We start from the raw sequence: 18,746 nt of genomic DNA, 5'->3' as shown, positions 1-18,746 counted from the left end.
AGGCAGATAGCTCAGCTCTACTTGAATGCTGAACTCAATAAACATATCCACTTTAGCTCTGTTTTCTCACCATGGCTCTGAGACAGTGGGATGAAGTTCAGAATCATGTTGGTTTTCCTCAGTTTAGAAATCTTATGTAGAAACTACTGAATAATATTTATTTTATTTAAATATATAAAAAGTATAGATATGTGAATAGATATAAAACTATTAATACATGTATTTATTTTTTCTTATTATTCTTTTTATTCTTTCTATGTAAACTGTGCTCAGAACGCCACAGAACTTTTTGACTTTTCTGTATTGGCCCAGTACATCCACCCTTGACTGAAATGAAGCCTTAACTGTACAAATACAGCATCTTCACAACCTTTTCCCTCTGAACTATACTTGAGGATGGAAAATAAGCAAGACTTCATACAACTGAAGCTGCTAATGTCAGTTCCCAGACCCAACTCAAGCCAAATGCTAGGGAAATGCCCCTCCAAAATACCCAAAAATCTCCAACCCAAATAAACACAAAAAGGGCAAGGAAATAAGGTTAACCTGTGAGGACATGAGTCTTACACCTGACCTGTGGACTGCAGCTGTCTCAGCACAGCAGTGCTGATGCTGTAATTCAGGTCCAAGTAAGGATCCAAACTTCACCTGCTGGGTCACCTACCAGCACGTTGGTACAGCAACCACAGTCCTCCTTAAACTGATGTTGTTGTAACCAAGGCTGAGAAAATAATGTCTTGAGGGGAATCAGAAGACTCTTTATAACTCAGGCCTAGTCAGTCTTCATAGCTCTGCCACAGCTTCCCTTTGACATTTTGGAAAGCATTTGATCATCTCTACCTTTAGGTTTGTCTTGCACCCAACAAAGAAGGCTAGGATAATTTCACCCTCCTTTGAGGGCAAAATACCAAGTGCCCACTTAGCACATTATGGCTCCTCAAATGGGAGGTGTGGTGGAGGTACAAGAAGTTGGAAGAGCACATTATGTGCACTGAGAATCTTCTTTGTGTGTCTGGAAAGATGGGTAGAAATATTTTCTCTCTCAGACTTTGCTTATCAGGAGAGAGGATGGATGACTGACTTACTTCTCAAGTTACTGACATCTGCTTTCATCTTTTCCTCTTTCTCCTTGTTGCAATGCAGAGAATTTAAGCCTTGCTCCAAGCTCTGCAATGCTTCCTCAGCTTCTCTCAGTCTCTTCTCTAGATCCATGCGTACCTTCACCTCAGCCTGAGGAAGAGAAAAAGAATTGCTGGAAACTGGCTTGTGTCTCAATAATCATCCTGGTAACCCACAAGGTCAGTGAGGGACTCACCATGGGTGAAAACAAAAAGACAACAGTGATGAAAATCCTTAGAGATATTGTAAGACAACATAAAAGTTGTTCCTCATATCTTCAGTCAGAATCTGAAGTCCAGACTATTTTAGTAATTCTCCTTTACTCTAACTTTCATTTTCTGCAGTTTTCCTCCCATTGTATAAACCATATGGAATCAGAGATGATATTTCAACATACGAATTTGTGCTAATGCAAGTATTTACAGATGAGCAGGAAAGGGAGGACATAATTCCAGCTGAGATGGACTTGAGATAGAGGCAGTCAGTTCCCACAAAGGGATGTACAGTACTGAGTTTCAGGAACAAAACACAAGGAAATTTAGAACTGAAGTAGTATCTTAGCAAATCAGAATGACTAATACAGCTTAGCTCAACTCAGCTTCCATTTGGCCAAGTGGAAGGTTACAGGGTAAAAAAAAAATATTGGAAGTGCAGGAAAAAGAAGAACTGGGGTTTTTTTGGATAAAATATTTGTATAAGCAGGTTGAGTGTCAAACAGCCAACAATAAACATAACCTTTATATTATTTGGATTTAAATAAAATATCATATATTAATCTGTGCAAAGGTAATTGGACAAAGTATCCTCTGTTACAAAGGAGGGCTGGTACCTCAGCTGCATTCCTCAGCTGCATTCCTCTGCTTTTCAACTCAAGTTCTTGCAGAGGTTACTGAAGATTTGCACATCTTAAGATTGATTTTCTGAGCACAAGTGAGGAGGTAAGATATCTGCTCAGTTCTGCAATGTCCATGTTAACATTTCTTTGAAATAATCTTTATTCTTTTTCATGTCTACTTTACTCTTTTACTTTTTTCTTCCCTTCATCTTTAGATGATGATGTCATAGTAGCAAACTAAAAGACTTGCACTAAACAATTTAATCAGGCTTCAGAATGAGAAAATAAATAGTAGTGCTACATAGATACGACATGGCAACTTCATGTGTTATGATGGTGTCACAGAGTGTTTTGGATTGGAAGAGACCTTAAAGATCATCTAGTTCCAACCCCTCTGCTGTGGACAGTGACAGTTTTCACTAGACCACACTGCTCAAAGCCCCATACAACCTGGTCCTGAACATTTCCAGGGATGGGGCATCCACAACTTCTCTGGGCAACCTGTTCCAGTGCCTCACCACCCTCACAGTAAAAAATTTCTTCCTAATATCTAATCTAAACCTCTCCTCTTTCAGTTTTAAGCCAATTCCTCTTGTCCTATCACTACATATCCGTGTAAAAATTCCCTCTCCAGCTCTCTTGTAGCCTCTTTTAGGTACTGGAAGGTGCTGTAAGGTTTCCTTCTCAGAGCCTTCTCTTATCCAGCCTAAACAACCCAAGGTCTCTCAGCTTGTCTTTACAGAAGACATGCTCCAGTCCTCTGATGATCTTTGTGATCCTCCTCTGGACTCACTGCAACACATCCATGTCCTTCCTGTGCTGAGGACCCCAGAACTGGATGCAGTACTCCAGGTGGGGTCTCACAAGGGCAGAGTAGAGGGGCAGAATCTACTGGTTTTGATGCTTTTGATGCAGCCCAGGATACCGTTGGCAATAGGAAGCACAGCAAATTAAGATTTGTGATCACAACATGAAAACGAAATAAAGTGTTTGGCTTGATGGGGGATGAACTGAGAAGGAAAATGAGAGCACTTTAGGCCCAGGGACAGCAATATACAACATTTGCAGGGAATACCTTGAGGTCTCTCTCTGCCTGCTGTTTCTCTGCAGTCAGCTCTGACAGTGAGTTCTGCAGTGCTTGTGACTGGGAAGAGTAAAACTCCCGCTCCTCCTCCAGTGCTCGGGACCGCTCCTCATTCTCCTTCATCCTGATGCATGGCACAGCAAAGAAAGATGACCATTCCCACCCCAGCACAACTGACAGGAAGGAAAGAAGCTCAGTATCGTGATTGGGCATACTTAACTATCTGGCTGTCTTGAGCAAAGAGGTGCTAACAGGAGCACTGTCTGTGCTTCACTCCAATAATACAGGCATTGCTGGAGAAAGCCAGGTGGACAGTTCTAGAACAGAACACTCTCAACCCCTAGATGAGGCCCAGAAGCACCAAACACTCCTTAGGGACAGGCCATGAACACCTTCACATGCCCAAATCCTGGTTTGAAAGGAGAAGGCCCAACCGGGAGCAAGAAGTTCAGCAGCCCTGCCTCATTCTGTCTCCTTTGAAGTGTTGGTACCCTAAACTCCTGCCGTGGGAACCAGACAATCTTCCAGACTTGTCTCGTGTTGGCAACGAAAAAGCAAGTCAGCAGACAGTCGACAGTCACATCATTTGGCACCCCTAAGCCTGAGCAGGGCAGAAGTGCCCTCTTCCCTTTACCACACCCAAGAATGGAAATTATAAAGGATCTTGGCTCTCTGCAGGTCTCAGGATAAACAGGGAAACTGTTTTGAAGTGATATCACTTTAAGCCTGCAAATATTTAGCCACAACCCTATGCCTCCCACCTGCAAGGGGCAAAACTACTTTTTTTCACACCACCCTCCTCACACTGGATCACATCTTGTTCCTGATACCACCTCAAGAACCCCTGCCCCCACTTCACCTCTTCTCTGCCTGGAGTTTCTCCTGCAGAAGTTGCTGCATCTTCTCTTCAATCTGTCGCAGGCTGCAGTGCAGTCCCCAGATGGGGTTTTGCTCTTTGCTGGGGCTGGTTGGAGGTGGGACCTGGTTCTCATTTTCTTCCAGCATCTCCAGCATTTGCTGCTTTTCCAGGGAGAGCTCCTTGAAGAAGGACAGAGATTGTGAGTATCAGCTAAGTCTAATGTTTCTGCTCCTGTTCCTGCCTGGCTCTTCCCTATTGAGTCCCCCCACCCTTACATGCCTCATTCAGGTTAAAAACACAAATAACAAAATTAGGTTTTCATTTTGTACCTGCTTCATGAGGAGCAAGCCTCCACCACAGCCTTTGCTATGAAGGGGGAGAGAACCTGCAGGCTCCTTTGATGTGATATGCCAGTAAGGACACAATTCAGGGACTGGAGCCTTGTGATTCCCTAGTGCATCACAGATGCAGCCCGCTTCCCTGCCTTCCCTGCTTTGGCTTGCTCCTCAATGGGAACTGGAGGCACCCCCTCTGTGGTACTTCTAACTGCAGGGCAATAAGACATATCATGCTGTTTGCCTGTGAAGTGTTTGGTTCAGTGTGCAACTAGAGCATGAACAGTCCTTCACTATCTTTCCAGTTCTTTTTTCATTCCCATAACTTCAGGCAAGGAGAAGAGCTCAAAGGAACAGATTTTTGGACAAACTTGCAGCATCTGACAAAACATTAAGAATGACCTTGAGGCTTCCAAAGGCTGGCTGTATGAAAATCTCACAATGTGCATTTAGAAAAGACACTTTCCACAAATCCACCAGAGTGATACCAAGTAAGGAAAGATTTTAATACATCAATATTCCTTTTCCTATATTCCCATGTGGTACAGGATTCCCTGGGAACACCATGCTCTCTTCTGCAAACAAGGAATGCCTTTCTCCTGCTCCAGTTTCCACCAGAACTTAGGGAGTTGCAGTTTAAAAAAAAAAAAAGTGCATGACTTACAGCCATGTTGGCTGGAAGGCACCCTCCAGCAGGCTCAAGTCCAACCTCCTGTTCAGAGCTGGTCTGCCAGCACAGTAGGATATGGTCAGATGTGGCTTTCTACAGTCCAGTTGTGAAAACCTTCCACGATGAAGCTTCCTCAGGCTCTCCCACTGCCTGCCTATCCATCCGGTGAAAATTCTCTCCCTAGTGTTCAACCTGAGCTTCCCAAACTGCAACTTTTGGTTTTTCAGATATCATCACATCACCTGCTATGACTGAGAAAATTTTGCTTCTGCTGGGCTCTGTATCACTTCTCATCCTTTTCCATGGGGGATTTTGGCATTCATACCAGCTACCAAATGAACCTGTTTATCTGTACAGGACTTAACTTTGGCACTAGCAGATATTAGATTCATTCCATAGCACACTAAAATGCTGTCACTCAGAGGTGAGAAGTGGTCACTCACCTCCAGGGTGTTCTGTAAGGACTGCGTCAGGCTTCGCAACTCTTTCTTTTCTTCCTCCACTCCTTTAAGGGAGCGGGCTGTGAGCTCTAGCTCCCTAAAGAAGCAAAAAGGGGGAACAGCTATTGCAGTGGAACACTAGCCCCACGGACCACGCTCAGACTGCGCAGGCTGTGGATCTCTTGGTGAAGGCAGTCCTGGAGAGTCAGGAGCTTGCCAGGAAGCATCACATCCTGCCTTGAACACACTACGGGCATTCAGGAACTTTACTGTGCCTCCTCATCGTCAAACCAAACCGAACCGTCAGTGTGCTTCTCTAGCAAGGACAGGGCCATGGTTGCAACTGGAAGAGTTCAAACAGGGCAGTCATATTTAAGCAGAGGTAGATCTATGAAAACAAAAATGGTTTGCAAAATCACACCGAGATGTTATTTAGGGAGAGAAAAGGAAAACAAAAAAAAAGAGGGCAATGGCTAAACAGCCCTTTCAACACTCAGGGCAAAGCATTTTGATCCTTCCCTTTCTAAATACATTCTCCGCTTACATTTTGCATAGTGTAATTCTTAAAATAACAAAACAATTCTTGGTGAGGCAACATCATCATCCACCCATTGTCATTTAGCTGATGGTGGAAAACCAGATCCATATGTCTGGACCCCACAGGGCTGATCAGCCAATCAAAGTAATTGCCTCTTTGAAATCCTCTCTAGCACCTCCATTGCCATGCTTCCCCAACCAATCTGGGGTTTGCCCATGTCCAAGCCCTTTGAAAATAAATTGCTGGAGCCCTGAATGCAAAATGAAGCTAAGTTGTATTCTATTGGTCACACAAGCAATAGCAAATGCAGGTAAACAGCCCACAGCCATTCCTGTTTTGGTCAATATAGCATCTATTCTCCTTCCTACACACACAAAAATAGGTGGATTTTACAAACTGTTTTGATTCACCACGACAGTGGCACTTTTGTCTGGTGTGGGAGTTGGTGTCCTTTTCCTGCCCTGCACAGTCTGCTGCCTCACCGTCTGATCTCCTCCTGCTCCAGCCGCAGCTCCCGCACCACCTCTTCAAACTGCTGCTTCTCTGCTTCCAGCATCTGGTTCAGGCGCTCGAGTTCCTGGCCCAAAGAGAAGACAGGAATGTACTCTGCCTACACGGTTAGGCAAGGCTTCCCTGTTAACAGTGCCTGGGACTTTAAACCTGGCATTTAACCCGAGCTATGTAGAGCCACAAGGCGTCTGATCACACCACGCTTTTGTCCAGGAGCAATTAGAAGGGATTTGAAGTAAGTTGAGGATTTTCAGACATCCATAAGCCCCAGCCAGGTTACCAAGCACACGAAAATCCCAGACATGCTCTCTGCACAGGTCAGCTCTGATGCATATATACAGAAGGTCCCTGGGAATGCTGGACTCCATGTGTATGTACCATTTCCAGGCACCCACATGTTCAGGTACAGATAGTCCTGAAGGAGTGTGACAGCCCCAGAATTGCTGTGCCTGAAGTGTGATTTTATTACTAGCTCTGCCTTGCTCTCCACCCCCACTGGGGCAGGAAAACACAAACTGTTCAGTTACAGCTTTGCACAGTTTAATCAGCCTGTCACTATCTTTGTGCTGATAAAACCATGTTTAAAGAGCACGAAATACAAGTTGTCTCAAGCAGTGAAACAGCCTCTTTCCCTAGTCTAGAGGCAGCAGTTGTACTGAGACCTACTACAGATGGAGAAAGACAGGGACAAAATACAACAAGGCTCCTGCTCCCAGATAGGTCCCTTTGCAGCTATAGCTGCTAAGCACAACTCCTGTTGCAGGCCCAGGCTAGTCACAAAACAGCACTAACACTGAATAAATTAATATTAAGCGTCTCGCTCTATAGTGCAGATACATGGTTCAAGCTTCCTTCCCAACATACTTCTCTGGAGCCTTCAGGCTCTCAACAGGTCAGACTACCACAGCTCAGTGAGCTCTACATTCAGTTCTTCACAGTACCAAACTCCTTCAGACTAACCTGGCCCCATCTGAATTTTGTGGGCAATGGAGTTACTGTGCATGGCTTTTTAATAGCAGAGATTTGTTACAGGATCTTCAGACAAGGGCATTTCCTTCCCCATGGCTGTGGGCTGTGCAGCAGGCTACTTCACCAGAAAGGGATGTCTCCCTGTAAAGGCACAAGTAGCTTAGCCCTAAAGGAGAGTCCAAGCTATCTTTGGATTTTAGCTCTCCAAAAATGTATGCAAGAAATACATAGGCCTGAGAAGCCAAGGTCAGCATTGCCGTCTTTTCCTAAAGAGGGGCAATGGTCATTTTGGATTAACTGGAATAGAACATGAGGCACTTTGCAAGGTTGTAACATGGTATTCTACATCCATGCAGACTTTTCTACTGTGTAATAGGACAATCCATTTGCACAGCTATCTTGCAATAACTTTATGATGGTGCTATAAAAATCAGTATCGTTTTGCTGGAAATGTGAGAATGAGCTACTCTTACTATACTAAGCAACCATAAGTTAGGAATAGTTTGGAAAACAATTCCCATCTTATCTCATGGTTAGGTTTCGTGAATGAAGATTTGGGAAGGGCTCTACCCACATTTGCTACAAACGCGCTGGTGACTAAAAAGGCCAATGCGGGATAGACAAGTCCGGCTGCAAAAGGCACAGCGGAAAGACTCCTTAGGTGGTATTGACAAGACACGTGTCTTGTCGCAAAACAATTATAAACTTGATAAAGCAACCTCGTTTAGTGAAAGATGTCCCTGCCCGTGGCAGGGAGGCTGGAACTAGGTGATCTTCAAGGCCCCTTCCAACCCAAACCATTCTATGATTCTAAGATAAATTAAGGTATCATAGTCACCTCTTAGGGGGTGCTCTCTTGATTTTTCTCTCGTGCAATATTTATTATTCTCCCCATCTCTGGTGTGTCCAAAAAACAAACCATATTGCTTTTTTTGCTCCTTTTTTCTCACAACAGTATCTCTACACTGGAACCATGTCAGGTCTGTTTACTTGCTTTCTAACTGTGGAGACAAGTCTTGATTGCCAGAGTCTTCTCTGCCAAATAACAATTGTGTCATTCAATCCAGTGAATATGAATTTCATTTCATTTTCCTCCCTGGTCCTCCTGCAGATATAATCACAAGCACGCTGCATGGAAAATAACAGGGAAAGGGAGCAAGGGTACACCTCCAAGACCCATCTCATGGCACAAGTCTTATTCCTCTTTTCATCCATGGGGTCCAGAGTTTGGCTGGAGAGTCTTGTGGCTCCACAAGCCCCTCTCCCTGAACCCTGACATGCCTTCAAACCAACAACTCCCAAAATCCCAGTCCTGCCACGTGGAATTTAAAGGAAATTGGCTTGGGATGAACACTCACCTCTTTTTGCTCCCTTTGCAGACATAGCTCTTCTGTTTCCTCCATTAGCTTATCTGCAAGCACACAAACAAAGGCCAGAGAAAGCACAGAGAAAAGCATTTTATATCCTGGGGATATTTACAAACATGAAACACTAACTTTCTGAAGCATTCCCTATTCCTTTGTGTGCATCTGTCTGAGAGGCTCCAAAGTCTAAGATGGCACATAATGGGATGTTCTGTAACTTCCCTCCTGCCAAATAACTGAATAAACTAAACAACCACCTTGCTGTGTACTCCTTCTAAGGTTTCCTCTCAATGCTCTTAAAGAACATTAATGAACTAACCTCCACTATCCTCTAGCTGAGTCAGAAAAATATTCTTATCTCTGTTTCACAGATGAGGAAACAAAGGCACAGAAAGGTTAAGTGGGTGCACAGGGTCACACACCAGGTACTAGCAGTCAGTTCTCCTGCAGCTCAGTGCCTCATCCCCACCTGCCTAGCACATCATCCTCTCCTTACTCCTTAGCCCTCTGGGCATCACTGCCAGCTCCCTATTGTCACCTTGGGATGTTCCAGCCAAGGCCAGAAATCAATCTCCTAACCTAGCCACAAAAGTTTTGCTATACAGAACAGTTCCCCTCAACATCAGTTGCTCTTGTCTACTGAAGATACACACCCACTAGAGGCCCTGCTCTGCTCCTTACCCTGCAGCCTGCTGTTGTGCTATGCCCTAACCTCAAAGGCTCTCCCTCAGGCAGCTCTTGGTCACACTTAGAGGAAGCCAGACAGAAACACACTCCTCACAGTTAAGCCTAAGGTTTAGCTCTCAGCTCTGCCACCAAGCTGCCATGTGAGCAGGGCAGATTCACTGTAGTACTTTTAGATTAAATTTTCCCCATATCAGGTGAGTGGGATGCTACTGATTTCCCTGGTACTGGAGACCTGATGAGATTACTACCGCTGGCAGGAGTACTACTGCTAGGAGGAACACAGATTTCACCTCCTGCCCACAGCAGGGCTCCCGCTGCCAGAGAAATAGTGTTACATTACCAAAGCTCTGCTGACCACCACTGCTGCCTTTCCTTTCCACTCTTGACCTCTTTCTCCTGGGCAGGACCCAGCACAGACGTACTGTAATTACACAGAGGCTCTTCTGCCTTCCCCCTTCTGCCCCTATTAGGGGGCCCAAGCCCTGGACTTGATGGCCCTCTGTAAAGTCCATGTCTGAGAGTGAAACCTGGATCCTAACCTGGTGGGAGGAAGGTGGGATCCACTCAGTGTGGATTCAGGGAATTCCCCCGAGCAGTGTTTGCTTCCTCCAGAGAACCTTGACCTCCTGCCAGGAACAGTGTCTGACCTCAAAGTTTTAACTAGAGGATGGACACAGATCATTGAAGGTAAGGCTAATGAAGCAGAAGCCTCAGTAGTTATATTGAAATAGACAGTTGCTGTCAAAAGAAAGTAACCAACTGTGACAATTGACCAGCTCTGAATGTTCCTGTCACGGACCAAAGAACCCAGTGAAATATATATTTCATATTCCAAATATCTCCTGTTTGCCACAGAATGTATATTCTTCTATTCCTCCATCACTTTGTCTTTTATCGTACTAAAGACCTCTTCAGTCTTTTAGGCTCTTTAGTCTGCTCTGGTGGTTGCAAAATAATGTTTTGACAAAGTTTTCCTGTTTCTAATCTTCCTCCTGTTCCTGTCCCTCCAGGTCCTCCTTTCAGCACTCCCCATTATCCCTTTGTCAGACGTGGAGCCGCCTCTCCCTCCCTGCCTCACATACAAGCCCATCCATCAACTCACATGTGTGAATGGAGCTTAGATGGCCAGAATGAACATGCCTTGATACTTGAATTATTATCACTGTTGCATGTGAGATCACCCCTGATCATCATGGATGCAAAAGTGCAAAAAGCTCTTCAAGATTCCTTCAGTACCTTGGTGATTAGGAGTAGACACTATGAGCCTCTGCTCAAGGCATCACTAACCTGAAGCACCCAAATTGCTGCCAGCTTGTTTAAAGCAGATGACTGTCCAGACAAGTCACTGGGTCCACACATGACCAGCAGCCCCCAGATCAGAAGGGCTCTTCGAATGCTCTAACATGGAGGGCATCTGGGTTAAAATGACTACTCTCCCTTGGCTCTTGCTATGGTCAATGCAGGGAAGAGACAGCTGGACCTCCCAAGGCAGTCATAGCATCCAAGGTATTGCCATCCAGAATCTGGAGGGGGATTGGACTAGATAACCTACAGAAGTCTCTTTCCACCTACATTATTCTATGTTCATCTGGACAAACTGTTCTCTCTGCACTGTCCATGGAGACAGCACTGACAAATTAGCCACTGCCATTAGACACCTCAAGCAAGCCCATGTAAATGCTCCCACTTTCAATATGAAGAGTGTGAGCAAACACAAAGATCAAATAGAGTAAGACCAAAAAAACCCCCAGCTAGCTGAAGAAAACTCATGCATGAAAAGCTGTGATCAGCCTCAGAAGTATCAGTCCTGTGTGATTCAGGGAGACAAAAGTATTGGTTATTTGCCTGGCAAGCAGCTGAAACCAGCGCATCCAAATATCTCAGGGGCAGCAAACATTTGTACAGACCAGCCACGAGACTGCAGCAGGTTGGCCAAAGCACATTCTTGTTTTCACACTCCAAACAGATGTCCAAATCCTACCTTAACCATTGCATGTTTTGACCCCCTTCAAACCTGAATTTCAGCTGCTGACTACTCAAAAGCTTCATCCAGTAACAGTCAAACCTATAAAAACAGGTTTTGTACAGTAAAAACCTGTAGCTGCTTGGCTTGACCACACTGACAACTCCAGGAAAAGCAAAATGGCTATTTTGGGGTTTATGGCTTTTGGAAGTAAGAGTTTCCTACCTAAATACTCCTGTTTCTCCTTGGCCAGCTGCAGTCCTTGGGCTTCCAGGCTCTCAATCATAGCCTCTCCCAGCTGGGCATTCTTCCATGTCCTAGGGAGAGCAGACACAAAGCAGGCAATGTAAAGGAGCTAAGGGTCCTACAGATTGAGACGGGGGTCTCAGCCTAGCAAGCCACCAAGTAATTCAAACATGCAGACTTTCATCGTTTGGGACAGTGATTCTCTAAATTTTTCTCCACAAATGAATTGGAGAAATTTCCCTGACATTAAGTAATATTTCTTTTCTTTTTTAAATACATGAGCTGTATGTTAACACCTCACAACTATTCAAATGTTATTTTTCAGTGTTTTGGAGATTCCTACACTGATCTTAAGCTTAAGGACTCTCCAGACCAATTCAGCACATCCACAGCCTCCAACTGCAACAGGATGCATCTGGAACCCTTTAAATAGATCCTGACAGACTTTAGGACCAGATTTTAGCTTTTAACTCAAATAACTTCCCATCGCTAACAACATTGTCTTCTGCAACCTTTCCAGTATTTTGCTGTTAGAGTCACTCTTCCCCTTCAAACATTAACCATCTATTGAATTCTTCCCATAGCCTTCTATCTTCAGTCTTTCTGGTATCCACCATCCACCCTGGAACCAATCAATCCCTCCTCTGCTACTTATAAGCCACTAGGACTTGGTGTCTGGCCCTACACTGTGAGTTAAGTGCCTCTTCCTGTGAAAACAAAAAAGAACCAGAGATAAAAGCCAGACTAGATGCTGGCAAGTAGGGAATGTTAAAGGAAGCAGGCATATTCAAAGAGCATCTTGTGTTATTTTAGGACCATTGGCCAGAGGATCTCAAGGTCACTTAAACACTTCATGAAGCTAAGCTACAAGAAAGGCCTGTGGAGCAGATGCCCATTACTGACTGAGCTGATGGGCAGGATAGGCTTAAGCACAGATATTGAATACCATGGACAAGGACACACAAATCAAAACCAGAACCAACAATGGAGCTTGCTGCTCAATTCTATTGGTGTTTCATTAGAAAAAAAAAATCAACACACAAGAAATGCATAACATTAAAACATACATACAATTGATTCTAATCTATTTATATAGATGTACATACAGGAACAGCAGTTGCTGCCCAGAAATTCTGCCGTCTTTGTTAAATCCTGAGGGAGCTTATTAATATTAAATATCTGTAAGCCTTCCTGTACCAAGCCTCTTTGTGAACCATTTGAAATTGTAGCTTTTTGGAAACCATTAGGTTGGCAACCTTTTAGATAACAATTTCAAGGCAACTTGTACTTTGTCTCTTACAAAAAACAAACAAATAAATTAAACACGCGCCACCCCAGGGACCAGGCAGCTCACAGCTCCAGCAGCCCAAGCACTGTCTTGTGCTCCTTGCAGATAGCTGTGCTTCTTTTCAGCTGATGAGGATCATTCTAAAGTGCAGAGGAAATTAGAACACTAATTAAAAAGGTGCTGTTTTGCCCACAGGTAGACATCTTCATCTTGAGGGAGAACATGTGGGTGCGAATATGTTTTTTCACCAACCTTGTCTCATACAAGATGAATATGATCCCAGAGAAGCCAACAGCAAAAGATCTCAAGAGGGGAGTGGGGGAGACGACAGAGTTTATCATATGATTACATGGAGAGTTTCAAAACAGCTGTAGCCTTTAAGGTGTCTGTTTATTAGATTCATGTTTCCAGGGCCCTTTCCCTTCCCCAGCCTAACAAGATGTTTCCCTGTCTGTAACTCAAAGGTTACTAAGAAAAGAACCCCCAAAGCTGTATAGTTATCTGCATGTGTTATGCATCTCAACCATTGTCTGTTCCGGTCCTTTTGCAGCACTGGGAACATCTCTCTAGTTTTGCCTGCATTTTACCTTTCTTGGGAACAGCCACAAGCAATTTTTGGAGACACTTAGCACTTCATGGTCCACAGGATATATGTTCTATGTTATTTTTGCCCCCTCCATTGCCCACAAAGTCTACTTTTAACGAATTCAAGGAACGCTCAGTGAAGAGAGCTGTGGACAGAGAGAGTGTTACATGTGCCCCTCTCCCTAACTAGCAGAAGAAAAAGCCTCTTTGGGTGGGAAGAGAGCCTGGTGGTCTAGGAGTCAGGGCTTTGTGCGTTTCCAAAAAGCTTTCCAGATCTGGCAAGTGTGGTAAGTCCAAGCCACAACATGTTAGAAGGGTGGAGAGACCATTGGTTCCCCTCTGCACTGAATAAGCCATTTCCCTATCAAACCATGATTCTTGCAAAGGAGTGAAGAGCTGAAGATATCACTGAGCAGACTATGATGGTAGAGGCAATAAGCAGTTGTGCAGGCACACTCCCCCCCCACCCAACCAAAGAGACAGCAGACAAAATTGACTCAAAGGAGAGAGGATAGAGGACATTTCCAGATTGGGTTAATTTTTTCCTCTTTCCCTTATTTCTGTATCTCACTCTATGGAATTCGTTTTAGGGGTTTTTTGAGGATGTTTATGTGTTTTTTTTTCCTTTGGTTGGTTTTAAATAATAAGGGAGACTGCAGGATGACTACAACTAAGTGCTGCAGTGCCACCGGCAGTGCAATCTCAATCTAGGAACAACAGGGCACTCAAACAGGTTGTCTAGAATATTTTATCTGTATCCTTTTAGCTTTCCTGTTCATCGCAGATCAAGTTACTGGCCCATGCTGGCCTTTCTGACCGCTGCTTAGCTCCCAACATGACCCTGCTAGCATAAACCACATAATCTGTGCTTTTCCTGACATGCAGGCTATTCTCAGCACAGGTGAGGCTGGCACTGGAGCTGCACTGCTCTCCTCTGATACAAGAACAGAAGCAGAGAGGGGAGGGAAGGGGGTGTCTTGGGTAGATTTTCAGTTAGGTGCAGGTAGTCTGCTATATGATAGCAGCCACTGTCTAGCTCCTCTTTTAAACACTACTGCTGGAATACTGAAGCAAGGACTAAAGAAAAGGTTGACTCTCTGACATACACAGTTGTGCAGGGCTTGCTTGTGAGCACACCTCTGGAGCTGTGCTGCCATGCTCCTTCCCTCCCGTACACACCTGAAAGATGAATTTGGTCCCAAATTATTGCCCTTGGCAATAATTTAGCTTAACACTGGTGAAGGGAAATGCAGGCCTGTGCTAACTGAATAAAAAACTCCAGATTGCTCAAAGGCTAAATCTGTGCCTCTTCTTCCCTGCAGTGGTCAAGTCTGCTTGTGCTGAGTGGGTGACAGACTTCTGCCTTGGGTCTTGTGTCCCATGGGACTCCTGCTCCCATGAAACTTTAATGGAAAGCTTTGTGTTGCAGTTCATACACTACTGTGGGGGTAACAGCTTGCCCCAGCACCCAAGCCAGGCACACTGCAGTAGCACAGAGCTTGGCTTGTGCTGATCCACCATAAAATTGGTTCCTCATTAATACAAATTAACATGTTGAGCCTCACAACATTGAAATGAACTGAGATACTGCCTTTACCATGTACACACTGGTATTACAAACAGAACATCATCTGTCCCTATAGTGACATGAGACCACATACACACATTGTAATGCAGCCAGGAAGGGCAGACCAAAGCGCTCATTGCTTTAAGCCTTGCAGGTGAGTAGTAGGCTCTGCTCTGCTTGGAAAGTTTCTATATCTGGTTTGGGAAAGTCAAATCCCTGTTTAAGTGTTATGTCTTCTGCACCAGCTGAGATTTAGAAGGAGCCTGCTCTGGTTTTGCAAGACAGCTGTTCCTTGCACTGCCAAGCTCCTGGGTGCTGAGGAATTGCAGAAATGGAGGCCAACAAACTGCAAATCTTTCTCCAGCATTCTCAGCAGACTGCGAGCTCAGTATTGTATGCATACAGCAGTCAAACCCTCTCACCCCTGTAGGTGGGCTGGAAATGCTTTGCTAACACCTCCTCTCCTGGGATTTAACCTGCCTCTGCATTTCAGAATTAAATGTCTTGAGAGGCCAAATCCTGCTGCTGTGTGGCCTGAGCACCCTGAGATCTGAGCAGAAGGGATGCACACTCTAAGGACACACAATTTCTCTGAGGCTGTTACTGACATCTTGGCATGACCAGTACTGTGCTGGTGAGGTCCTTGCCCCTAGCAGGATGTAGAGCCACATGGACAGCTGCTCACAAGCTTTGTGCCTTACCTGTTCTGCTCGTACTTTACCCCAAATTCAAACAAGGAAGTTTTCTAACCCTCACCTTTGTCAAGCCCACAGACCTTTAAACCCACACGGAATGGACCAGAAGGGCTCCCATTCAGGCCCAGGTCCCATCTTTCAGAGGTAAGAGAGAGGGACAGCAGAGGGCACTCATTACCTCAGCATTTGACAGATGACAGCCTGGGGTTGGGAGCAAAGAGCCGTACTGCACACCACACTGCCTACCAAGGTGGGAAGCTTTGTGTCAGCTTTAGAGCATTCTCATTTAGGGAAAGGATAGGTCCAGGAGACAAGTGAAGCTCTTACTAGTTTTGAGGAGCTTGTCTGACTTCCCATAGTCCTTCTAGTCAGGCTTCTTCCTCTTTATCCTTTACACATCTACAGAACAGATCAAACTGAATAAGGAATAGAAAGAAGCTTACACTTTTCCAGACTCCTGTAGCATCTCCAGCCACTGAGCCTGCTCAAACTCTGATTCAGCTGCTAGAACAATGTTACCCTGGAAGAGGGGAGGGGAGGGGAGAAAAAACCCAGATTAGAGAGGCTGGTGCCTTATGCACCTCTGTGCACTCAGGGCATGAACTGAACACAGATAGCACAGCTGTGGAGGGAGGAAAGCCCACCACAGTCTTCCACCTCCACAGGAAGCATCACATGGTAGCAAATATGACCCAGGTCTACCACACATTGGAAAGTGTGCATATGGCAAACAGTCATGGTAGAAATAAAATGATAGGGCAACGTGAGCTCTAGGGCTCTTGAGTATCTGTCTACTGGTCTGCTAGTAGCATAATACCTGGTGTCAGAAAGTGCAAGTTTTCTTGTTGGTTGTCAAAGTAGCAGCAGCAAAAACTTGAGGGGACTTGAGATGCTAAGCCACCCTCTCTCTCAGGATAGTCTGCCCAGAGAGGGTAGGCATACCTTGGTGGGGAGGGAAAAGACTGCCAATCTAGCTCTGCTCATCAGCATTAACATGTTTTGAGGTGTTTGGGGGTTTTTAGAAGAAATCTACTTACATGGAAGTCTTCATGAGAGATTTTTATGGCATAAGGCATGTTGGCCTCTTCTTTGGGCTCCACGATGCAGCCTCCCAGGGGTATGACACCCTAGGGATAAACCAGAACACTCCAATCAGTCAGTAAAATCAAGTATAACTATTAACTAACCAGGAGCTGAACTTTCACCCTTGGTCACTTGTGGAGCCCTGCCTTTCCTTGGCTACACCAGGAGGGGCAATACACACAGTTTCTGAAAAGCAGAGGGATTCCCACCACCACCAGGAAACCCCTCCAACTGGTATCTGAAAGGAGGTGAAGATGGCAGTCCTGTATTCATCACAGAGAGAAGACTGCTAGCTAGAACACGGAAGCAGGAACTCTGTTATCAAGGAGGAAGTGATCTCCCAACAGGGGCGAGTTTTGCAGGTTCACAGTGTGGTATCATGAGAGAGGCTGTGCATCCATTGCAGTCACCACCAGTAGGTCAACACCCCACATGTGCTGTGTGGGGGCGGACAGGCAGCTGGCTGCTGCTAAGCAGGATGTGTGGAAGAATGTGTGCCTCATCAGCCTCCAGTGACTACAGAGGACAAAAGCAGACTCAGAGCCCAAGGCCCCTATGTGAGATCTCCAGGCAGCAGAGCTATGGAGGCCACTCCTAAGAACTGAAGGCTTGTGGGTTATCAGATGCTAATGAGTGCAAGTACAGGTTAGGAATAAGCAGCAAACAAATCTGTCAGCTTTTGTCAGTATTTTTACAGCCATAAGATTAGTTGTTTAGGAGATCATGAAAACAAGGGGATACATCTACCGTTAGGTAAAAAATACGGAAGTCACGTAACTGCTGAATCATTAAGTATCTTGAAAAGGTACTGACATGATTCTTTCTTTTTTGAGGCTTCTCTGGGTCTGGGTGAAGTCTGTGACTTACCTCTTCTTCACTTTCTGGGTCCATGGAGGAAGGGGAGGGGGGAGATAGAAAGAGAATAACCCCCTCCCTGTGCAAATGCTGCTCACCTTGGGGTGGATATTGAAGTATTTATTGCTTTCAAAACTCTTCTTCTCACTCTCAGCATAGTAAAGCAGAAAACTTTCCTTAATTATGAAGAACCTTTAAGACAGAAAAAGGAAATAAATTTTGCTAGAACAGAGGTTGTGGTTCACAGCATGAGAAAATCTCCACCTAACTAAAGCTACTTTCTGAGCAGAAGAGTTTACTACTTCCATCTCAGGTGAGGTGCCTCACTTGTGCTTATAGTCAAGAACTAGTGCTTAACACCAAGCATCAAGTTTAAGTACTTTGTGCTTACAGTTTTCCACCACTTTGTGCTTACAGTTTACCACCACAGCATGCACGCACCAGTGTTGAAGGCAAACCATAGCACCATTTACTCACAGCACTCTCTGTCCAAGACAGGACCAAAGATTTTTGGCACCTCTAACTGTTTGCGCTCTATCTAGCCCATGTAGGTTGGATTCAACCCATTGGAAGAGAGCTGCTCTTTTTTTTAAGGGTCTCACACATGGGCTAAGACCAACTAAATGATTATTTTTGCAATCTGTCCCCTGCCACCCTCTTTCCTCCCATCTTGTAGTAAGACAGAAGGGAAGTGTTTTCACTCTAACACTGAGTCATATGGCAGGGAGAGTCACACGCTAGCATCTGCAAGTGACTCTTGAGGCAAAAAACTGGCCACCAGAGCACTCAGGAGCAGAAATAAATTTTAGAGATATTTCTAAGCAGAGCTCCTGGCAAAGTCTTCTGTCATTGACCTTCATAACTACAAAGGAAATTGAATATTTTTTTCTCATATGTGTAATGTTAAATTATGCCTTGTTCTGCTCAATTAGCCGATATGCCTTGCTCTGCTCAGTTAGCCTTAGGTACGCTCTGATGATCACTGTATAGTAGCCACAAAATATCACCATTTCTGTAAACCGAGCCTCTAATTTACTGGAGCATGCCCTCAAAA

At 44.8% G+C, this 18,746-nt stretch overlaps 1 protein-coding gene across 1 annotated transcript in view; it reads right to left on the bottom strand.

Annotated features, from left to right (window-relative positions):
- The window catches only part of PLEKHD1 (pleckstrin homology and coiled-coil domain containing D1), a 68,186-nt gene that overhangs the window by 33,111 nt on the left and 16,329 nt on the right, over window positions 1-18,746 (bottom strand). The window contains exons 2-11 of the mRNA XM_051791427.1: window positions 17,791-17,884; window positions 16,792-16,881; window positions 16,198-16,274; window positions 11,599-11,690; window positions 8,718-8,770; window positions 6,363-6,457; window positions 5,346-5,439; window positions 3,898-4,076; window positions 3,030-3,162; window positions 1,086-1,230 (exon numbers count right to left, since the gene is read on the bottom strand). Of these exons, the coding sequence (XP_051647387.1) occupies window positions 1,086-1,230; window positions 3,030-3,162; window positions 3,898-4,076; window positions 5,346-5,439; window positions 6,363-6,457; window positions 8,718-8,770; window positions 11,599-11,690; window positions 16,198-16,274; window positions 16,792-16,881; window positions 17,791-17,884 (1,052 nt within the window). The remainder of the gene's footprint in view (window positions 1-1,085; window positions 1,231-3,029; window positions 3,163-3,897; window positions 4,077-5,345; window positions 5,440-6,362; window positions 6,458-8,717; window positions 8,771-11,598; window positions 11,691-16,197; window positions 16,275-16,791; window positions 16,882-17,790; window positions 17,885-18,746) is intronic.

This window comes from Manacus candei, unplaced genomic scaffold (genome assembly GCF_025592945.1).
Source record: "Manacus candei isolate 608988 ecotype Guabito, Panama unplaced genomic scaffold, ASM2559294v1 h1tg000033l, whole genome shotgun sequence".
NCBI lineage: Eukaryota > Metazoa > Chordata > Aves > Passeriformes > Pipridae > Manacus > Manacus candei.
This window is presented reverse-complemented; position numbering and strand designations above follow the sequence as displayed.